Source organism: Ciona robusta, chromosome 14 (assembly GCF_009617815.1).
Source record: "Ciona robusta chromosome 14, ASM961781v2".
Classification (NCBI taxonomy): Eukaryota; Metazoa; Chordata; class Ascidiacea; order Phlebobranchia; family Cionidae; genus Ciona; species Ciona robusta.
Genome location: NC_143248.1, coordinates 605580 through 628835, shown reverse-complemented (window position 1 = coordinate 628835; position 23256 = coordinate 605580). Strand labels below are relative to the sequence as shown.

At 34.2% G+C, this 23256-nt stretch overlaps 4 protein-coding genes across 7 annotated transcripts in view; 3 read left to right on the top strand and 1 right to left on the bottom strand.

The window, feature by feature from the left end:
- The first annotated feature begins 13 nt into the window (after positions 1-13).
- On the top strand, positions 14-13387 carry LOC149724680 (E3 ubiquitin-protein ligase SH3RF1-like). 3 transcript variants are annotated; one of them, XR_016386486.1, is made up of 19 exons: positions 14-618; positions 1047-1266; positions 1811-1962; positions 2607-2668; positions 3496-3610; positions 6100-6201; positions 6617-6712; positions 7029-7212; positions 7822-7946; positions 8326-8469; positions 9225-9307; positions 9492-9662; positions 9937-9991; positions 10375-10489; positions 10885-10952; positions 11236-11333; positions 11760-11849; positions 12469-12820; positions 12864-13387. XR_016386486.1 is itself a non-coding variant. In XM_089892294.1 (18 exons), the coding sequence occupies exons 1-18, from the start codon at positions 547-549 to the stop codon at positions 12644-12646; spliced, it is 2130 nt and encodes a 709-aa protein (XP_089748420.1). In that variant the 5' UTR covers positions 14-546; the 3' UTR covers positions 12647-13387. The 3 variants fall into 3 exon arrangements, 2 of the variants coding, with proteins under 2 accessions (XP_089748420.1, XP_089748421.1); XM_089892294.1 differs by having other exon boundaries at positions 12469-13387; XM_089892295.1 differs by lacking the exon at positions 11760-11849 and having other exon boundaries at positions 12469-13387.
- A 156-nt stretch (positions 13388-13543) lies between these two features.
- LOC149724679 (NAD-dependent protein deacylase sirtuin-6-like) lies at positions 13544-20537 on the top strand. Its single transcript, XM_089892300.1, has 8 exons — positions 13544-14040; positions 14651-14738; positions 15085-15243; positions 15621-15744; positions 17587-17670; positions 18944-19070; positions 19387-19499; positions 19900-20537. Exons 1-8 carry the CDS (start codon positions 13975-13977, stop codon positions 20192-20194), a joined length of 1056 nt encoding a protein of 351 aa, XP_089748426.1. The 5' UTR covers positions 13544-13974; the 3' UTR covers positions 20195-20537.
- Positions 20533-22306, top strand: LOC149724678 (UDP-N-acetylglucosamine transferase subunit ALG13-like). The gene is made up of 4 exons (XM_089892302.1): positions 20533-20669; positions 21026-21188; positions 21596-21734; positions 22135-22306. The coding sequence occupies exons 1-4, from the start codon at positions 20592-20594 to the stop codon at positions 22241-22243; spliced, it is 489 nt and encodes a 162-aa protein (XP_089748428.1). The 5' UTR covers positions 20533-20591; the 3' UTR covers positions 22244-22306.
- Positions 22303-23256, bottom strand: part of LOC149724677 (uncharacterized) — an 8729-nt gene continuing 7775 nt past the window's right edge. For both annotated transcript variants that reach the window (XM_089892296.1, XM_089892297.1), the window contains exons 13-14: positions 23070-23147; positions 22303-22654 (exon numbers count right to left, since the gene is read on the bottom strand). In XM_089892296.1, the coding sequence (XP_089748422.1) occupies positions 22452-22654; positions 23070-23147 (281 nt within the window). In that variant the 3' untranslated portion in view covers positions 22303-22451. The remainder of the gene's footprint in view (positions 22655-23069; positions 23148-23256) is intronic.

The window sequence follows — 23256 nt, the reverse complement described above, 5'->3', positions numbered from 1 at the left end:
ACAATCAATTATTAATTGTTTCTGTTAGTGTGGCGATATATTTGTTCCGCATGTTGAATTTGTACCGAGCGCTACTGCGCCGACGTAGAAGGTAAAAACGATATTATAATGACCACCCGTTTTAACTTTAATACCAGAGTTCGTATATAAACATGTTTATATACGGACTCTGTTTAATACGACCCTACGCTGAAAACAGTCCGCACAGAACGTTTACATGTTTAAAAAAGTGCAATAGATATGTGTTGCCGTATAGAAGAGAATAGAACTTTTCAGAAATCGCCAAGGCTCACAACTTTGCAGTACTGTAGTCGGTTAAAAATAGACACTTGATTTAACGGATACAGCTCTCTTGTTATATACAAAAACAAACAGCGACCACTAACGGACCAATGATTTCATTATTTTATCCATTCCAACTTTCGTTCGTATGTGTGTTTGTTACAGTTTGTACTGTAAGGAACTTTATTTGTTGATTGTGTTTTTGTTGTAGATACCACCAGCCGTTTTTATTTAGGCCTACATATATATTTCGACTTAAATATCATGAATTCTGAGTTTATTAATGATTTATTGGAATGTTCTGTCTGTTTGAAACCGCTGGATCAACAGAATAAGGTAAAAATGTTTGGTACAGTTCTACCTTGATTTAAATAAAGATTTTACAAAAGAAACTGCAAAACATGATTAATAAATCTAAATGAACAGCCAGAAGATTTAACTAAATAATGAAGTTTGATATAGTAGTTCAGATTGAACTTATTTTTCTATTGCGAATTTGCGACTATAAACTGATTGAATCTTAAAATGTTCATAGTTACGATTTAGGAGACTAAATTAGTATGTATATACTGTTATACAGTAAGGAGCCTTTTAACTAAATATGAATGGGTGCTAGCGAAGAATCCTGAACCGCAATAACCACCTCTAACACTTCCCACCAGCCTAATCTGTAACGTATCCGAGAATTCTTCACTAGTGCCAAAAAGTGAAATGAAATGCAAACACCGTTACATAAACATTTAACAGCGCAATCCCACCCCCAGGTCCTCCCATGTCAACATACGTTCTGTAAATCTTGTCTTTTTTCCATTGTGCGCTCACACAAGGAGTTGCGTTGTCCTGAGTGTCGGGTCCTCGTTAAACAAAAAGTTGACGATCTCCCGGCAAACATTCTCCTCATTCGTTTATTAGACGGAATCAAATCACAAGAATCTAACAAACCACAGCAACCCGCTGAAAAACCGGAGTTTCGTCGACATTCGGGTATTTTAATCTTCTATTAACTTATGTACATAATACATATTATGTTACTTCTACTACCATGCATAATGTAAATATTATTTTAGCGACTCATCTGGTAAAAAACAAAGTTATTTCCAATTTTCTAACCTAAGTTATTTCCAATTTTCTAACTGAAGTGGCGTATCAAAAATACCTGATGCCGTATGAAAAATAAACTAGGTTTTATACCAAATGGTCCGCTGAAAGGATATTAACTTAACTTGTAACCCCTAACCCCTAAGGCATGGGCTTTAAAATAAATAAGTAGATAAGAGATAGGCTATTGTTTACTTATGCATTTAATCCATTTATATCACAATCATTTTCTCTGTAAAATTTAATGTTAATTTGACAATATTACTACATTATACAGCTATGGAAAGTCTATGTAAACCTTTTTTGTGGCAATTTACACATATATATATAATAATAATAACATGTCTGTTTAGACATTTTACCTAAAAATATTTCTGGCAAGGATTTAATTCATTACAATGTGACCACTCAGTTATTCCTTTTTATTTAGTTGAAGGTATACTAACCTCCTCCATACCCGCAAGTGGTGGGGCAAAGGATGGTGGTAATGGGGAGGGGGGGAGGATAAGTACAAGGAGGAACAACAGACATACCGTGCACGAGCGAGCTGGTAGTGAACCTCACACTACAAGTGGTTTGCAGGTATTTATGGTAGAACTGGTGTTCATTATTATTTTACAAACTGTAACCATAAAATGCCTAAATGGTTAATATATACATATATTGTATATATAATTTAGAATGTGATCAGACAATACTAGTGGTTTACAGGTATATATGATTGAATTGGATGTTCGTTATTATTACCATTATTATTGTCTGATATGCAAACATAAAATGGTTTATAATTATATTTTAGATATTTTTTTAAAAAATGATCAGACAATACTAGTGATTTACAAGTATATAGTAGAGGGGGATTGGAATATTGAATATAAATATACATTTATTATTTGATAACATTTTTATAATGCGTTAAATTTCTACTTTTTAACTTGGGTATTAGTAACTCATTTATCAATAACATTTTTATTGTTTAGGAATGTTTCCGTAATGGTTTGCAAGGTTTTAAAATATATTTTTTTTAAACAATTTGTTTAAACTGTATATATATTACTTTAGTTTTCTAACTTGAATCTTAGTAAAGTTTAATATGAAAATACTTTAATATTTTGAAAATTACACTTTCGTTATGTTTACAAAATTTCCTCTTTTTTTTCTCATTTTCTTGTAAGGTTTTCAAATTGTTTTCAAGGAACTAAATTATTTATGCCTTTTCTTATTAGATTCCCACACAAAGCCGACCTCATGCAAGAGCAATACACAACTATGATTCCCAAGTACCAAGGTAGAATAGACAAACTATGAATATTTAAAAAGCTTAAAACTAATATATAGATATTCGATATATAAAATGTTTTAACGCTATATATTACAGCCCTGGGCCCATGTAGAATATTTGAAAATTTCTTATTTAACTTTATAAACTTTTAAAGTTTATTCAAATTATCTTATAAGATGTTTAGTAGGGTGGGGGAAGATGGGACACCTTTTCATTATATTTTCTCGTCCCATGTGGTAGTAAACAAAGAACATTTAAGGCATCATAAAACTATATCCTCACGACTCCCACAGACCATTGTTAATTGTTTAAAACTTGATCAGAATATTTAGATATTATGCACTAAAGGTGTCCCAACTTCTCCCACAGTACTATATGCGTTGTGGAACAAAAATTATTATATAGTTGTTTATAATTAAGATATAGTTTTTCCAAAATTGGTGTTCAACCCTTATAATATAGCAGTCTGTGTGGGTGGTAGCAATATCATACAATATGAACAAAGACAGTGCCGATAAATAACCGTATCGTGTTACAAGATGTTTCGAATTCCAATAAGATCACATTCACAAAACTACAATCTATTTCAATCGGCTCAACGTTGCTACCATTGTGGGCGTATGTGTCATTGGGCAAGACACGTACTAACATTTTTAACCCAGTGGTCACTAATAGGTTGTCCAAATTATCAGCAATACATTAAAATAATCCACAAAACCTTAATCATCCACAAACAAAAAGTTACATATGGGGTGTTTGGAACAGAACTCCCGTGTTATAACAACTGACGTTGCCCTTCCATGCGAAGATAAACAATTTATGTTATTTTTCAGTGATCTTTCATTTAAGAAAGGTGACCTAATAATGTTGATTAAGAAGATAGATGAAAACTGGACGAGTGGGGAATGCCATGGGAAGATGGGAGTGTTTCCAACTAATTATGTGGAGGTAATTCATTATTTTAATCTTAAACAGAAACTCCACAAAGCTTAGGTTATATACTCATAAAACCAAACATGAAAAACATATATAGTAGGGTGGGGGTGGATTGGTAGTAAACAAACGTTTAACAATTTTTTATAAAACTTTATCCTCACGGCTCCCATAGACAGTTGTTAAATGTTTAAAACATGATCAGGATATTTGGTTATTAGGTGTGAAAGGTGTCCCATCTTCCCCCACCCCACTATATACAAAAAACAATGGGGACAAAGTTAAGGAGTTTAAAGGGGACACAAACATACAACTTAAAGGGGGCAACATATATACAGCTTTGGAATTTTATAGGGGACAAAAAAATGGTTTGAGAAGTAATGGGAGATTAACACATAGGCAATTTTAAAATAAAATTTTATTAATTTGAAAAAAAATTAATTCAAAAAAATATTAATTATGAATATTAATAATTTAATATTCTTCATTATAGTCAGCTAACATGGGTATGTAGGCCTTGAAATCTATCATGAATATTCTGGTTGCACACATAGTCACAAGCAAACTGGTCATATTGCACAAACTAAACCCATATTAATTTTCTAAAATTTGTTTCAACCCATTTAATAGTATAATATATGAAGTACTTTGTGTATATTTGGTGAACTCTCGGTGACCCCTGAAGTTTGTTATACATTGTTTAAACACAAATTACTTGTAATGGATAAGCATAACCTTCCTATACCGCACCATATGTTGGATAACTGAATCTAATTTTACTAAATTTGTGTTTCTGTAGTATATTTCATTTCTTATGCCAATAAATTAGGGATTTAGTGTTTGACACGAAATCAATTTTATTGAAATCAGAAGATTATCTAACAAAATTAATGCTGTTTAAGTGGGGTTGTCACTTACTAATCTATGGTTTATATGCAATAATCCACAGTGTTTGCACTCTAATTGCAGATATGTGATTACAATTTAGAGATGCACATTACAGAATTTCGAATCCGTTTGTATTCGAATCTTATTACGGGATTCGGTATTCTGTTTAATGACGTCATTACACGTCATCTCATATACTATATTAACAATTTTTAAACGTTTCGTAACGTCTTTTCATAGCCTGCTATACGTTTCATGACGCAAAAACTACCCAATAGTACAATTTTTGATCATTTTACAGCTCATGACCCAACAAGGCTGCTATGAAAGGGTCAATAAACTGACTTTTGTGGGTAAAATTTCTTTTTCCTATAAATATGAAAAGATTCGAAATTCTAGATTCGGAATTCTAGATTCGAAATAAAGTATTCTAGGATATCCTAGAATACCTAATTATTCTGTAATGTGCATCCCTAGATTACATAAGTGTATTGATAATAATCCAAAGGATATACTGATATTTAGTTACATTACATTACATTAGCGATATAATTATAATATTACAGTCATTTAGCTAAAAAATGATAACACTATATTAGATTTGTAATAATGTAAAGCTTAGCATATATTTTTTACACTGGTGTTTTATTATTAATAAAGGCTTTTATTTGATATCTCATAATCGGTGGCGCAGCCAGAAAAAAAATTAGGGGGGGAGGGTTTTAATCGAAAAAGTTTCAAAATTTTTTTTTATTTTTTTTTATTTTTTGGGGGTTTAAAAAGGGGGGGTTGTGACCCCCTAAACCCCCCTGGCTGCGCCACTGCTCATAACACAAGACTTAAATACGTGAATGAATATTTGTTTCTGTGTTGTCTGTGTACATAAGATATTGACATCTGGTTTTTACATTTACAGTAAAAGTTATAATGTAAACATAACAGATATTATGTAAAACATAATTTTCATTTCAAATGTTTTCGTTTAAAGCAAATAAACCTGACAAGATGGTTTAGGGTTTTTAATGGTACTGTTCGAAATGAAAATTCTATCATATATATGGGCTCTCATGTTTGTATTAAACTGACCAGAAAACCCATGTTTTATGCACCGCAGTAAGAAGTTTTATGCACCGCAGTAAGAATGTTGGTACTTAAATAATTTCACACACAAAGATTGTGTTAACTGTTCACAATAGGTGTATGAAACAGAACACTCTTGTTATAACGACGCCATGCGAGGATAAATAAGTTGCATACGTGGTAACTTGTAAGCAGGCACGAGGTGTATGAAACAGAACACCCATGTTATAACGACTGTCAATGCCCCGCAATGCGATGATAAATAAGTTACATACGTGGTAACTTTTAAGCGGACACAAAGTGTATGAAACAGAACACCCGTGTTATAGCGACTGTCGATGCCCCGCCATGCGATGATAAATAAGTTACATACGTGGTAACTTTTAAGCGGACACAAAGTGTATGAAACAGAACACCTGTGTTATAGCGAATGTCGTTGCCCCGCCATGCGAGGATTAATCAAAGTTTGATAATAACAATTAATTTTACATAATAATGATGAATGATAAAGCATTCTAACTTAATTTGTTTACCAGATAATCCACCCTTTACCCACCGAGAGACCTTATTGTTTTGCTTTGTATGATTTTGAATCGAGCGATGCAGAGAAAGATAGAGACTGTCTCACTTTTTCAAAGGTAACTGTGCCATCTTACCCCACAGAGCTATGTAATGTCTTGTTATGTAGTTTTTACACAATAATAATAATCCTGTAATTTTCTTTATTTCCGTTGGTATGCAATGAGATAAACTTTGTACATTATGCTTACCTATTTACTTTCTATGTAAATATTTCTAATGAAAAATAATATTAAATAAACAATAAAAATCATGTAAAGTAAATTTTTTTATTCTATTGGTTTAGAATGTGAAGAATTTAGCAGATTAAAAAAAACCATAATAGTTTCAATGTATCGTCTAATAAAAAATATTAATAAATAAAAATAAATAACAATCAGGCTATGTAATTTTTTTTATTACATTTGTAGAGCCCTGATAGTAAATAGAGAGTAAAAATCACGTTGTGTAATCATCTTTATTCCATTGGTTTAGAACGAAAAGATCCTGGTAATACGAAGAGTTGATGAGAATTGGGTTGAAGGAATGTTGAGAGATAAGATTGGGATATTTCCTCTATCTTTTGTTAAGGTGGGTAATATGGGATAGTTACAATACCATTACAACTGTATTGTACCTAGTGTGCAAATAACATACAATACCATTACAAAAATAAAATTACAATACCGTTACAACTATATTGTATCTAGTGTGCAAATAACAACAACAACAATAGTTTAAAATCCTAAAAGTTTCCTGGTTAAGTATGTTTTTGCTGAAAGTGTTCTTGCTATTCACCATGTTAAAAAATTCCCAAAATCCCATTGTTAATACTTATTTTTTAAAACTCTGTTTTTTTAAAATTTATTTTGATTATCTAATAAACCAAATAAACCCTTTTCCCCAGTTAAGTGAGGAAGCTCGTAAGTTGTTCGAAGATCTCCACATCTCGGATCCGCATCCTGGGAGCAAGAACGATGGTGATGGTAAAGATAAAGGAACATTGGGAGCAGCAGCACGGAAGATCTTAAGTAGCAAACCTGGATATAAAAGTAACAAGAAACGACATTCGTTTCCAACATTTCAAGCAGGTGTGTGGTTATAACACGACAAGTGGCGCAGCCAGGGGGGTTAGGGTGTTGTGACCTCCTTCTTAAACCGCCTCCCCCCCCCAAAAATAAAATCGTTTTTTTTTATTAATCCCCACCTCCCCCCCTTATTTTTTTTCTAGATGCGCCACTGAACACGACAAGTTGTTTTATGATATTTTTGTATACTTGCATACCCATGTCAAACCCCTTTAGATACCTGCATATTATGTTAGCTACGTTTGTGCAAATAAAGATAGGCACCAACATGCGTACACTGAGTTTTAACAAGGTCTGCACTCATAAAAATATAAGTTATTCCTGTTCCAAACTGTCTAGCCTGTACTGCCACTACTGCCGCATGTAAAGGTTAGAATAACAATGTTTATGCCAAGCGTTTTTGCCTTTTTGTTAGTTTGTACCTGTCTTGGTTACGAATGTCACGACCATAAACCTTCTGTCTAAGTGATTTAAAAAAAAAGGTTAATTTTAAAAAAAAAAAAAAGATTTTAGTTTTTCCGATAATTTTAATGTATTTTATTAAGTTTAAAACCCGATCCCATTTAAAACCTTTGATGCAACATGTGACACTTATTCACTATCCACCCACAGCTAAAGCATCGGGTGAAGCCGTACCTCCCACCACATACAGACATTCCATGGAGTTAGGAGCATCAGCAAGTATTCCAACTTCTAAACATGGAACAACATCTAATACAAATCCAACAGTGGATTCAGTAAGTTTAACTTTGTATTATTTGGGTATTTTTTGTATATATATATATATATATATCTATAATTTTATTTTTTGTGATATTTATTTGTACTTTTTCCTGTATATATATATCTATGTATTATTTTTATTTTTTTATATACCTTAAGGGAATTTTAGTTTTATACATATATTATATTTGGTATGTCTGGTAACAACAGCAGCTGTATATGAAATGACAATAATATCTACATAACTACATTACACCTGAAACAATATTATACACGAATACACTTAGTGTATAATGTATTATTAAGTACTTGGTTGGACCACATAATAGCATGCTAGGATATAAATAATAAATGTTTGATCCTGAATTTTTCATAATCTTCTCTTTAAATTAGGATTTCCAAAATCCAACAAATCCAAGTCAGACTTCCCGTGTTGATAATACTGTGAGGGGGGGTGGTGGTGAAATAAACATAGCAAGCTCTCCTACAAGTATAAAGATGCCGATGAGGGTTTCTTCCAATGTTCATATACTACAGGTAGGGTTTAAGATGTGCTTGCGCTCGATTTCGTTCACATCGCTTCAAACACGACTTTAAACATCTGTATCTCGGGAACGCGTAACCCGATCGGGCTAATTCTTTCGCCAAAAAAGTTGTACAAATTAAAACTATTCTGCAGTATAAATAGTTTCTATTTATAGATGACCGTGTCACATGCACTTTAAGATGCGATTATTTAAATACAGCTTAATATAGTAAGGATCTGGTGCTTTGAAAATGTAACAATAATCATGTTGGTCTGCCACGTTTTCATAGCACCAGGTTCTTACTGTGTTTCATATAGTTTGGTCATATAGCATAGATATGGATTAAGGTGGGATGTTTCATTTAAATTAAACTTGATATAAATATGGGATATGTAATGTAACTACTTAAGTGAGGATTCGTTTGCAATTCTGTTTTAAATTTTATATCTTAAATGAAATGACCGCATAGCTATTAAGGTGGGTTTATATCATTTAAATACAACATAATATACACACATGTAAATTACCCCTGTTTTTTAACAACTGTTGTTTTGCTGCGGATTCCATTAGCCAGTATTGTGAATTCTAACCTGTAAGACTGTATTACATTCCCAATGATTTATAACGAATCTTGAAATATTATGACTATGATTTTCAGCTTTTATACTCGCGTTTCAATTTATTTACAAGGTCTTAGCCAAGCCAATTTAAATGTTCACCAACGTATCTAAACCTTCATATCTAACCTGTTATACTTGTATTTAGTGTCGTACTGGTAACGGTGATCATGGTAAACCAACTGAACGATCGCCACGTGCGTCAATTCCGTTACCAAGCTCTGGGAAAATGTAAGGAAATCATTATATTAAACAATATATGTATATTTTTAGTTTTTTTTAGTATTTATAATTTTTTACATTTAAAAAATCTATTCCTTTTTTTATTTTTTAAAAATATTTTTTTATTTTATAATTGAAAATTTTAATACTTTTTTATAATTTGTTTTTCATAATAACAATAAATATAATACAGAGTGACAGCTTCATACTCGTACCATGCTGAGAAACCCGATGAATTAGAATTATTGAAGGGTGAAAGTTATCAAATAACTGAGATATGCAACGATGGCTGGTGCAGAGGGGTTCATATCAAGAGTGGAAAGTCTGGTGTTTTTCCTGGCAATTATGTGACAAGCAATATAAAGTATGTTTGCATTATAATTTAAAAGGGCTTACAAACTAAAAAGATATATAAAAATTGGGTTTGGCAAAAAGGGGAGAAAGGGGCATAAAAACTAAACTAGTATTTGTTTATTGATAGAAATGCTCAAATATGTTTTAAAGACCCAACAAAGTTTCAAACAACCAAAACATCTGAATCCATAGATAAATTTAACTTTATATTTTTGTTATGCATCTGGCCCAGGAAACAGCACTTCAAACATATAAACATACAATGTAAACAATATTTGTTGCAGAAGCCAACCAAGCCAATCAACCAAACCTGACAACTCAACACCAAACAACCCAACCGTATGTATTATAATGTCAGTTTATTCTGTTTCTTTAAGCCAATGGTACAAAAACTTTTTTAGAGCTTCAAGTTTTTGTGAAAACCCCCGTATACACAGAGTTTTTATTCAAAACATGTTTAACACCTACGAATAAAACTTCTTCAATCTTTTTTATAACCATAAATATGCAATAACATATGCAGATTTTTTACTTTAAAATCATCTCTTCCCACTTACAAGAATAAACAATGCAATGACATTTTTTTAAAACATCTTCAAAACAATTTTTTTCAAAACATCTATTAACCCTTTTTCACTATTTTTTTACCTAGGGATATTCCTGCAACATCATATATGTTTTTTTATAATCATTTCTTCCCACTTACAAAATATATGATGCAGATGACACAGGATCAACAAGGATCATCCAAACATCCGCCTCCACGACCTAAGGTTCCTCCCATTAAGATCCCAACATCTAATGGAGGATCAAGAGCAGAGTCATCCTCATCATCAGGTTTAGATGAAATTACTTAATAACACGGCTGTTCTGTTTCATACACCTCGTGGTCGCTTACAAGTTACCACGTATGTAGCTTATTTATCCCCGCATGGCGGGGCAACGACAGTTGTTATAACACGGGTGTTCTGTTTTATACACTCCATGCCCGCTTACAAGTTACCATGTATGTAACTTGTTTATCCTCGCATTGCGGGACGACAGTCGTTATAACACGGGTGTTCTGTTTTATACACCTCATGCCTGCTTACAATTTACCACGAATGTAACTTTGTTGGTGATTATTTAAATTAAACAATCCCTTTGCCACTGGGTTTTTGCGGTTAGTTAGTGTCTTGCCCATGGACACATACGCACATAATGGAATCAACAATCATAGTTATATTATACAGAACCTTCATCATCACGTGGTATACGCAGCCCAACATCAGCACGTCAGCATCCCATGAAGAAAGTTCCGGTAACAATCTCGTATTTATTGATTTACATTTAAATTTATCCCCTAAAATACATCGTATATTTTCGTACAATCTGGGGTAATAGGCCAACCCCAAATCCTAGGACCCATGGCGTGCCTCACTGTAGGACCTCACCTATATAGAATAGAATGTGAATATACGATGTTGGGGCAATGGACCAACTCTGGCCTAAATCCCAGGTCCCATGGCGTGCCTCATTGTAGGACCTCACCCATATAGAATAGAAATCGTGAAATCCTCATATAGTCATATATTGGCCAACAGGTTCAAGGTAAAAAGGATAAGAGCAGCAATCTCCTGTTGAAGATGATTGGAGGAGGAAAGAAGTCCCGATCGTCATCTTTACCTACAACTCCTGCAAGGTGAGCTGGGGGTCAAGTTTGGATGGGAAATGTGATAAATAATTATAAAAGAATTTTATATACCAAAAATATTTTTTTTATAATAAAAAATAATTTATATAAATAGATAAATATATTATAGTAATAGTGTATATAACAAAAACTGATAAACATATAGTAGGGTGGGGTAAGATGGGACAAGCTTTTATTATCTTTTCTTGTCCAATAGTACACAAGGAATATTTAGAAATTATACAACTGTATACTCAGGACTCTCACTGTTGGTCTTACAGAATAGCAGACGAAACCTGAAATAAAATTTACTTTTTTATACCAAACTAGCCGAAAAAAAAATACCTTCTTATTACCCATACAAATATTATTAATATGATTGAACCATGATATAAACTTGTTTGAACTTCTGTATTGCTTGGTTTTCCACCTTAGCCCAACAGCATTAAACGATCCGTTCAAAAGTCAGAAAAGTCCGGATACGCAAAAGAAACCCCCTGCTGTTAAACCTCTTACAAGAGACAGGTTGGAATTTTATATAAATATGTAAATATTTAGGTTTTAACATTTTATGTTGGAAACCTATATTATAGTTTAGGTTTTAAAATTTTGTATAGGATTCAATTATATAATTACAATTGTTTTTTTCCCCATTTCCTCATCTTTACAACCCATTGTGCGATGCAAGGCCCACATGCCAATTGTATAAGAAAATACGATTGGTAAGACTTGATATTTGTCTGTTACGTATTTTCGTAGCACCAGATCCTTACTGTATTTCTTTACACAAGAATCGTTCAACTCTATGGGCCCCAAATCAGGGTCAGATTCACAAATTTATGACAAATTAACTTTAAACAAATTTACACATATAGTTCTGTGGTATATGTTATAACTTTTAATATTATCAAGATATTATGCTGTGATAATAGGGATCTTTAATTTTGCCCTTTTTTTATTTATTTTTACCAAAAGTTACCTGAACACTTACAAATTTTTGAATCAACCAAACCTACAGTTTTATGTTTATTTGATAACAATTGATTGGATTGAAGTTTTGCCTGTTTGATTTCAAAGCCCCAGACCCTTACTATGGTTCAATATATAATTTATTCATAACTTTTAATATATCAATATATAAAAGATATTACGCTGTGATGAGTTACCCGGCTAATGGACCAGATGAAATGAATTTGAACGAAGGTGACGTAATAATGGTCCACCATCGTAGACCTGATGGCTGGTTAAAAGGAACGCATCTTAAAACTGGAAAGACAGGGCATTTCCCGAGTACTTTTGTCGAGCGCGTTCCCAATTTATGAGATTATTATTTCCAGTGGTCTTTGCTATTATTTAAGTCACTGTATTTTTTAACACTTTTGTGAACTCTGCTGTAGTGAAGGTGCCATAAGTCAATTCTGTAACATATAGTAAGTTGGGGTAAGATGGGACGTATTGCTTTTTTTCTCACTTCATTTTGTAGTAAACAAAGAATAGTTACAGAATAATACAACTGTATCCTCACGACTCTAAAAAAAGAATACAGAATAATACAACTGTATCCTCACGACTCTAAAAAAGCGTTGATAGTTGTTTAAAACACGATCAGGAAATATAGGATTTGATTTCCAGCGGTGTCCCATCTTACCCCATAGTACTACACATGCAACAATCTTCATCCGTAATAACCGCTACCTCTGAAATGCCATTTAAACAACATACATTTTATGGTACAGTATTCAGAATTAAGAATACCTAAAATTTGATCAACTAAACTTTTTGTTGCAGCTTATTTTATCATGTTCTTTTATTTGGTTGAATTCCAAATGCACAAACCATGCTTGTTAGTTTTGTCCCATGTAAATACTATGTAATAACTTGCAATCTAATTTTTCTTCTTTTTAAAAGTATTAAATACTGTACAGCGCAAGTTTGTTTTGCTAAGCTGCTCAAATTAATTACGTTGTCAAATCCTGTATACGTTTGCTACATAAAGCAACGTGTTGTTAGAAATGATTTGATAACTGAATCGCATAGGTAATACATCCGTACACACTGTATAATGGCCAATGTTTCGACTGATAGATATCTTTGTCCTTTAGCAGCTGTGGGAAGCAAGTTGTTACCATTGTGGCTTAATTTAAACTGGTAGTTTTAATAAAAAGATAATAAAAAGAAAAAGATTAGTAGGGTTGGAGAAGATGGGACACCTTTTATTCCGTTTTCTCGTCCCGTTTAATAGTAAACAAAGAACATTCAACGAATTATAAAACCGTATCACAATGAACAACATTGTTAATTGTTTAAAACGCGGTTTGGATATTACGTGGTAAGATTGTTCCATCTGCCGTTCAGAATCTGTGTCATATGGATGCACCATAGCGTGTTTTAACGATTGTCGCTTTGCTCTTGGTTCCCTTTTCGTCGGTGTTTAAGTAATGTGATCTTCGCTATCGTTTCAGCGAGATAAAACAATAAATCTATGGTATTTTTGCGCCACGACACTAATATGACACGGACCAAATTTAATATAACCCTTTATTGAAAACGGTGTGTGCATATTAAAGCACATTGGATCCCAACATTGCACCACTTGCCACATTGTGCACCACCGGGCGTTTGTAGTTAACCGCACAGTTTGGTTGTTGAGATGTCGGTGAACTATTCTGCAGGTTTGTCTCCATATGAAAACAAAGGCAAATGCGGCTTACCTGAGGTATAGTTTGACACACTTGTGCTTACTATGGCAGAGCTTATGTTTTGTTGGTGATTTAAACTATTTTAATTTCACGCAATTCCTCGTAAAACAACCAACATCTTAAAAGTTTTATTTCCGAATCGCAAATTCTGAATCGTAATAATTGAAAGTTTGGACACTACACCAGTAAAGATTTCGGTGCTAGTGAAGAGTCTTCCCCCCACCTTATTTGCTAATCCCTATAACCACTAACTACTAACCCATATAACCAATAACCCCCTAACCATCAACACCTAACCCCCTAAACTAGGGGTTAGTGGTTAGCAAATAAGGTGGGAAGAATGATTCTTGACTAGCACCAGGATTTCTCCATTACATAGCAGAATAGGCTGGTGGAACGTGTGTTAGAGGTTGGTGGTTGGTTAGGGGGTTCGTGTTTATGAGGGTCAGTATTGCAGTATATATGGGTTAGTAGTTGGAAGTTAATAGGTAGGGGTTTATTAACGATTGTTGGGGGTTAATGGTTATAGGGGTTAGGGGTTAGCAAATAAGGTGGGGTGGGAATTCTTCACTAGCACCAAAGTTTAATCAAGATAAAGTTATTCTTTTAAACTGATTATATTTGTAGATAAAAGACCCTCCTGAAGTAGTTAAAGAAAAAGCTGAAGAGTTGGCAAACCTGATTAAAACCAGCAAACTTGTGGTAGTACATACAGGTACATTGCGTCTATCTGTACATTGTTTATCAAGGATTTTGTTCATGCACTCGTATTACTTCATGATGCTATGATAAAAAACTCGTTGTTTGTTACCTGCTGGGTGTAGCGACTAGCTGACAAGCTTATTTCTTCCAATTAAATGTAAATATGTTTGTTTTAACCATTGTTGTTTTGTCGTTATTTATATATATATTTGTTGGTATTTTAATATATAACGACTGTTGTTTTATTGCTATATCTGTTTTTTCAATTATGTTCTAATCTTTACTACCATAATTGATAAGACAAATAAAAGAATAAAAACCTAGATTGAATAATCTGTATAGTGTCCTTATATAAATAGGTGCAGGGATTAGCACAGCAGCGGGTATCCCTGATTTTAGGGGTCCTAACGGAGTATGGACGTTGGAGAAAGCTGGTAAATCACCGCAATTCGACGTCACATTCGACCAAGCGATTCCTACTTTTACACATAGAGCTTTGGTGGAACTTGAAAGACAAGGTTCGTATTTGATGTGTTTGGTACATTCTATACACTGTGTTATATTTGTTAGAATTTGAATGAATAATTATTTTAACTTTTAAATTAAAAAGTTTACTTTATTCAGGGGAGTATCGAGGAACTCATACAAACTATGTTTTAAACATAAATTTACGTGGACTAAAACCATATTTGTAGCGCAATGAAGCATGGTTGTTTCATGTCATATTTTTCATAAAAAAGAGTTCTAGAACACGTCCAACTTTTTGGTTCCAATGTTTACTTCTTAATACAGTGCAGAAAATTCCAGGGTTAGCCTACCCACCCTGCCACCCCAGGTTTGGTGCCTATAAGGCTGCCGTTCTGTACCAGGCATGCTACAGTAATTTTATTTCCAGGTCAAATACATTTCATCGTTTCTCAAAATGTCGATGGACTTCATATTCGATCTGGATTTCCTCGAGATAGGTTGGCTGAACTACACGGTAACATGTTCGCACAACGCTGCCCACGTTGCAACAAGTATGATAAATAATTTGCGCTAGGAATCCTTATAAGATTAAACTTCTATTCTTTAAGGGTGAGGTTCTTAAGAACCTTGAATTTAAACCAAATTTTGCCCATTACCCCAGTTATACTGCTATACTAAAATTTGATTATTCAGTACTACCACAGAACAGTGTTTAAGGCTTAATGACCCAATTGTAGGTTGTTATTTATTAGGGATGTGCCGAGCCGAGCCCGAACTCAAAAGCTCGTGCCCGAGCGTCTCCTTTTTTGACGCTCGGCGCTCGGCTGAAAACTGGGCCGAGCGCCGAGCCTTTTGCTATAATGTTGCACGCGAGAGCGAAAAATATTAAAAATGAAAAAAGTGAAGCTACTAAAAGATAACGAGACTAGTCAACGTAGCTTTCTCTTTAATTATTTTTCGTTCGTTGTGAATTTGCTCTCTCGCAAGTAACGAATCGCTACGTCAGCGAATTTGCCCGTATCGAATTACAGCAGGTGTCGAATTACACGAGCGCCCAATGTTTTCGTATCACATTTTAAATAAAAAGCCAAAAACTCTTAAACTTTTTTATAATGAAATAATATAAATTGCTGCAACCACGGTTTTGCAACCACAGGGTTTTGCAACCCCTAAGCCACCTTTACCGCAGACACGCACGCAGCCAGAAAGTGCTAAGACGCACACACACGCGTTGCATTCAATATAACATTCCTTCGCTTGGAATTAAAACAATTTTTCATTCAATTGTTACGTCACGTGTCCTATCGCAACGTAACTATTAATTATGAAGTTTTATAATATAACAATCGGGAGGAATGTGCCCACTGCCCAAGTTGGGCAGCCCAACCAACCACGAGATCAAAACATCGTGTATCAGCGTCACATTTTTACACTCTGCGCCAGCGTAGGAAATAAAGAAAGACGCATGCGGTAGCATACATTCCACACGTAACAAACGAAGCAATCGTTGTGAATTTATTCTTGTGAAAAATGACGTAATGAAACTCTGGTTCTCGTGCGGCGCCATCAAACGATGTTTTTTGGCTTCTGTCCAAGCTCGACCGGGACGATACTTTGTAATATCATATTACAATTTATGTTGGTTCCAATTTACTGATAGCGTCGCTCCTCTCTCTTATATTTCCACCAGTTAAAATTCACATAATCGCGATTTACCTGCATTAAACTAATCATCAGAAACAAAAATTATACACAAACTACAGATCGTATGGAAGCGAATAAAACACGATTGTTTTCCAACAATCTCGTTTGTGATGTAACGATCGTAAAGGTTTATTCTGACGTAAATAATCCTTACTTTATCCAAGATGAACATGCGTAGAAACTTGCTAGTTGTGCCACTGGCTGTAACAGTTATAAATATTTTTTTAATTAAATATTTTTTGTATGAATTTTACATTTTGCAACAGTAGGAATTATGAAAAGCGAGACGCGTCTTTAACCGCAAACCACGTGTTCTGTATTATTTTGATTAGCGGCGCTTTTCGGCTGAATAGGAACGCATTCTCGTACGCCTTTCTCCTTGATGACGTCATAGGTGCTCGGGCTCGGGCTCGTGCCGAGCTTTTCGTTGAAGCTCGGCGCTCGGCGAACCCGAGCTTTTTCAACTTCAGCACATCCCTATTATTTATTACCACTGTTGTTGCATTGCCACAGGAGGATAAATAAGTTACATTCATGTATTCATTCATGGACATCTTAAAAAAACATAAATATCTTTTGTTCCGTCAATGGCACTTGATCTGAAATGATTTAAGTAAATTTGTTATCATTTTGTCAGTAGCTAGTACTCAAAACTTTACTCAACTTATTAAAATTTTAAAACTCTATAGAGAATATGTGATGGATCATGTCTCACCAACCATGGGTTTAAAACAAACAGGGAAGAAATGTGCCGAGCAGAAGACTGGGGGAAGGTAGGATGTTGTTTGTGCTGTGGTAATTATCAGGTTCCACATGGGCGCCGATCTTTTAAAATTGCAGGGTAGGCAGGAATACTTACAGGCAAGAAAAGACACACAAAACTATATGCTGATGGTTTTGCATCATTAAAGTTAGATACATGGTAACTCATGAACAAACGAGGTGTATGAAACAGAACGCCTGTGTTATAAGGACTGCTGTTTCCCAGCCATGCGAGGATAAATAAGTTACAAACATGGTAACTTCTAAGCAAGCACGAGGTGTATAAAACAAAACACCTGTGTTATAACAACTGTTGTTGCCTCGCCATGCGAGGATAAATAAGTTACATACGTGGTAACTTGTAAGCGGGCATGAGGTGTATAAAACAGAACACCCATGTTATGACGACTGTTGTTGCCCAGCCATGCGAGGATAAATAAGTTACATACGTGGTAACTTGTAGGCAGGCACGAGGTGTATGAAACAGAACACCCATGTTATGACGACTGTTGTTGCCCAGCCATGCGAGGATAAATAAGTTACATACGTGGTAACTTGTAAGCGGGCATGAGGTGTATAAAACAGAACACCCATGTTATGACGACTGTATGTTGCCTCGCCATGCGAGGATAAATAAGTTACATACGTGGTAACTTGTAAGCGGGCATGAGGTGTATAAAACAGAACACCCATGTTATGACGACTGTTGTTGCCCAGCCATGCGAGGATAAATAAGTTACATACGTGGTAACTTGTAGGCAGGCACGAGGTGTATGAAACAGAACACCCGTGTTATAACGACTGTTGTTGCCCAGCCATGCGAGGATAAATAAGTTACATACGTGGTAACTTGTAGGCAGGCACGAGGTGTATAAAACAGAACACCCATGTTATGACGACTGTTGTTGCCCAGCCATGCGAGGATAAATAAGTTACATACGTGGTAACTTGTAAGCAGGCACGAGGTGTATGAAACAGAACACCCGTGTTATGACGACTGTTGTTGCCCAGCCATGCGAGGATAAATAAGTTACATACGTGGTAACTTGTAAGCAGGCACGAGGTGTATGAAACAGAACACCCGTGTTATGACGACTGTTGTTGCCCAGCCATGCGAGGATAAATAAGTTACATACGTGGTAACTTGTAAGCAGGCACGAGGTGTATGAAACAGAACAGCCGTGTTATAACGACTAGTTTTCTGCCAGGTTAATAGTTACATTCATTCATTCTTTACATCAATCATATTTTATAAGTTTAATTTATTTTAATTCCTGGTCATAGATGCCGGGGCGTATTATGCGACACAATATTAGACTGGGAAGATTCACTACCAACCGACCAACTTAATTTATCCGATAAGTTTTGTAAAGCAGCTGATCTAGCAATTACAATTGGTTCATCACTGCAAGTAGGTTTTGTTAGTTTTTAACTGCTTGTGGCATATTTGGATTTTTTAAACGTTTATTTAGGAAGATGGGGTTAAATGCATGATAGTTGCTGAATAATCCCAATTTATTAAAACAATACTGACAGTTGTTCTAACGAATGTTCTGTTCCATACACCTCATATTGTATAAATTGTAACTTTGTTGGTGATTGTTTTTTAACATGGCTGACAGTTTAGACAACTCATTAGGGACCACTGGGTTGGAGCAATTGTCGTTGTGTCTGCTTTTTTAAAATAAATTCAATACAACAAGTAACTTTTTTCTGCATTGCACTAGATTGTACCTGCAGCCAACTTACCTCTTCTAACAAAGAAAAATGGAGGGAAAGTCGTGATTATCAATCTACAACAAACCAAACATGATAAGAAAGCAGATTTGTTAATAAGAGGGTGAGGTTTGGGACTTGTATGTCTGTAACTTGTTTAACCTCGCATGGCGGGGCAACGACAGTCGTTATAACACAGGTGTTCTGTGCCATATACCTTGTTCCCGCTTACGAGTTACCACGTATGTAACTTTGTGGTTTCTATTTTCCTGCATAGCTGACAATCTGGACGACCCATTAATGATCTGGGTTGAAGCAATGACCAAGGAGCGTTAAATATTTGTCCAAACATACACATATATCCCCACAATGGTAGCAGCTATAAATTAACATATTCCTCGTTTTGCAGAAACTAATGATACTATTTTGTAAATTACACATATTTTAGCACGTGATGCTTTAACTAGCAAGTTAATAAGATGCAGTATTGGTCTTTCTTTATATCAACAATGACTTTTATCCAGGTATGCTGATGACATAATGCGCATTGTGATGAACAAACTCAACATTTTAGTTCCTTCTTACACGAAACCTGTTGTACGTTTGTGTTCGGATAATAAAATACCAGATTCCGTTAATCTGGATACAAGAAAAAGGAGAAAAAGAAAATCAACAGATATTAAAAAGAAAAATGAAACATCTGAAATTATACAAACAGATATTAAAGAACCAAATGTTAAACTATTGAAAGAAACAAAAACAGAAACTGAAAATAAATTCAATCTTGCATCAAGTAATGTGAAAATAGAAAATGATTGAAAAACAATGAGCAAATTTAGTGCTGTTTTATTACTGTTGTTGCAGGGTACGTCATTTGAATATTGCAAACAGTTTGGAATTTTGTTGTTCTGTATATTATATTACTGATAACTACATAGGCGCCAAACCTGGGGTGGCAGGGTGGGCAGGCCAACCCTTGAATTTTCTGCTCTGCATTAATCAGTAAACATTACAACCGATAAGTTAGATTTGTTTCACAGGATTGTGTGTCTAACTATCCCTGCCTCCCCTGTGTTTTAAAAACTTAGTCCTTTGGTTAAGTTTTGGCCTCAATCATTGCCATTTTACAACTACTTCTATTAAACTCTCTTTCCTCTATTAGTTTGGTATAGGCTGTATTAGGTAACTTTGATCTGATGTGACTTTATAAACAAAGATGTCAATCTTCGTTACCGTGGGAACGACTTCTTTTGATGAATTAACTGAAACAATCACCAGTAAACCAGTTCAAAAAGTTAGTTAGTCTATAAATAAATGATGAATAAATGTAACTTAAATATTCTCGCGTGGCGGGGCAATGTCAGTCGTTATAACACCGGTGTTCTGTTTTATACACCTCATGACCGCTTACAAGTTCCACGTATATAACTAATTTATCCTTGCATGGTAGGCAATAACGGTCCTTATAACACAGGTGTTCCGTTTCATACACCTCGTGCCCGCTTACGAGTTACCACGTATGTAACTTTGTGGGTGATTAGTTTGGGCGATATTTATTAGTGTACAAGTTACCATGTATGTAACGTATTATGTATTTTGAATAAATGAATGTAACTTGTTTAACCTCGCATACAACTTATATATCAACAGGTTTTACAAAGTCAAGGTTATGATAAAGTAACCATCCAGTATGGAAGGGGTAAACATGAAGTGGAAAATATTAAGTCATCAAGTTATTCAGTAGTTGCGTTCCGATACAAAGATTCAATTGCTGAAGATATCGCTTCTGCTGATTTGGTTATAAGCCATGCAGGTAAGAATTATAAATATAACAATTTGGAAAATTTTTTGGATGTTTTAACAACGGTTTATTCTTCCTTTATTCGTTGTTTCAATAATATGATCAGCTAACGTTTTTTAAAGAGTTAAAAAAACATTATGTTGTAATGTAACGATATTATATTGAGAACAAATTAATGGAGTGTTATTTTATTTACATTTCAATTTCAGATCCAATTTATGTAATTTGATCTTCACTATCTTTTCAAAAAGTTAAATAAAAATTTATGTTAAAATCTAATATTATATTAGGAAGAAATTTATAAATGTGTTTTTATTTTATTCAACTTTCACTTTTAGATTAATTTAAAAATGATTTTCACTATCGAATATCATATTTCAAAAATTCTATATGTTTGTTATTTACATCCAATTTAACAGGGGCAGGCAGTTGTTTAGAAGTATTGGGCTCTAACAAACCATTATTAGTTGTTGTGAACGAGATGTTAATGGATAATCACCAGATTGAGTTGGCAACCCAGTTGTACAGGGATGGCCATCTATTTTATTGTACATGCAGGTGACATTCATGTAAAGTTTAAATATTTTCCACATAACTTAAGATAGAACCTTAATGTTGTTTATTTAAATGGCTTAAATACATTTACTGTTTGTTGGGTAAAGCAGTCACGCTTATTTGCTTTTTTTATTTTGCAAACTTTTGTTACCGAGACTGAACGGACAAAAAAGTCCCTCATTTATTTAAGGTAGAAATCATTTTTATTGATTGAGTATTTAGTTTTATTTAGGTTTTTTAACTGAAACTCTTTCCCAAACATTTTACCCACACTGTGTTTTAACGACTGTCGTTTTGCTGTTGATTCCCTTCTCTTCTTTTTTAATTAATATGATTTTGGTTACCGTTTACTTAGAGATAAATAAAAATATTATATTAATAAACTAAAATATATTTTCCTCAGCACATTGCTGGAAACTTTGAAATCTATGGATCTTTCTGCATTGAAGCCTTTACCCTCGCCTAAAACTAATGAATTCGCCGAAAATATTGTTTCTTATTTTAAATTATAGCAACATTTTTTTAATGATTTTTAAGTGCAATAACCTCTTACCTAATAAAGAAATTTCACTAGATTTTTTCATGTGTATTTTACTCGGTGAAAAACAAAACAATTTTTTCGGTTGCATGTTTTATGCATATAGTGAATCTTATTTACATTGTATTCTAAATATTTTTTTTTTGATAAAAATAGGAAGTAAATATTTTCATGGTGCCTTTTTATCCGATGGTTCTACCAGGAAATTCTAGCAGGTATTTATTTTGATAAAACTGTGGCCGCCTGTTGTAATCGGCAAGTACTTCTGCATAATTAGCAAGCAACCAGGTACGGAAATGGGCTGTTGTTGAACCTCTGTTGGGTTGGATCGGTATTTGACTGTGCGATGTTTGAACCAGTGTTCTGCCGTCACCAGTTGAAACGCCTGGATGAATGAATGTGTTTATTGCCTTGACTTCTATTATGAATTCTTGAGCAAGATGAATAAATGAATGAATATTTATCCTCACATGGCGGCAACACTCGTTATAATATGATTGTTTAGTTTCATACACCTCGTGTTCGCTTACAAGTTACCATGTATGTAACTTGTTTATCCTCGCTTGGGGACAGTGACTGTCGTTATAACATGAGTTTTCTGTTTGATACACCTCATGCTTGCTTACAAGTTACCACTTACGTAACTTATTTAGCGTCACATGGCGAAGGAACGACAGTTGTTATAACATGAGTGTTCTGTTTCATACACCTTGTGCCTGCTTCTGATCTACTACGTATGTAACTTTGTGTTGGTGATTGTTTCACTGTATGCATTAGTGAATATAACTTTTTATACAAACCTGGATACCAGTCTCCTGGGTGGCAAGTTCCTGGATAAGTTCCATTGCTGTCAATACGAGCTCCAGACAGTGACCCTCCTGAAATTATTGAAGTTGTCGTTTTGTAAAAATAACTTTACTTTGTCAAAAAATTTTTTTTGTAGTAATAACTGTTTTGTAAATAAACATAACTTATTTTGTAGAAATA

What these genes read in the sequence shown, in the direction of transcription:
- LOC149724680 (XM_089892294.1), top strand. Translation starts at nt 547, where the DNA reads ATGAATTCTGAGTTTATTAATGATTTATTGGAATGTTCTGTCTGTTTG. An exon ending in TTCCAACTAATTATGTGGAG is followed by an intron (nt 3,611 to 6,099) that starts GTAATTCATTAT and finishes TTTGTTTACCAG; the next exon opens with ATAATCCACCCTTTACCCAC. An exon ending in TTCCTCTATCTTTTGTTAAG is followed by an intron (nt 6,713 to 7,028) that starts GTGGGTAATATG and finishes CCTTTTCCCCAG; the next exon opens with TTAAGTGAGGAAGCTCGTAA.
- LOC149724679 (XM_089892300.1), top strand. Translation starts at nt 13,975, where the DNA reads ATGTCGGTGAACTATTCTGCAGGTTTGTCTCCATATGAAAACAAAGGC. An exon ending in GCAAATGCGGCTTACCTGAG is followed by an intron (nt 14,041 to 14,650) that starts GTATAGTTTGAC and finishes TTATATTTGTAG; the next exon opens with ATAAAAGACCCTCCTGAAGT. An exon ending in GGTGGAACTTGAAAGACAAG is followed by an intron (nt 15,244 to 15,620) that starts GTTCGTATTTGA and finishes TTTTATTTCCAG; the next exon opens with GTCAAATACATTTCATCGTT.
- LOC149724678 (XM_089892302.1), top strand. Translation starts at nt 20,592, where the DNA reads ATGTCAATCTTCGTTACCGTGGGAACGACTTCTTTTGATGAATTAACT. An exon ending in CCAGTAAACCAGTTCAAAAA is followed by an intron (nt 20,670 to 21,025) that starts GTTAGTTAGTCT and finishes ATATATCAACAG; the next exon opens with GTTTTACAAAGTCAAGGTTA. An exon ending in TTTGGTTATAAGCCATGCAG is followed by an intron (nt 21,189 to 21,595) that starts GTAAGAATTATA and finishes CCAATTTAACAG; the next exon opens with GGGCAGGCAGTTGTTTAGAA.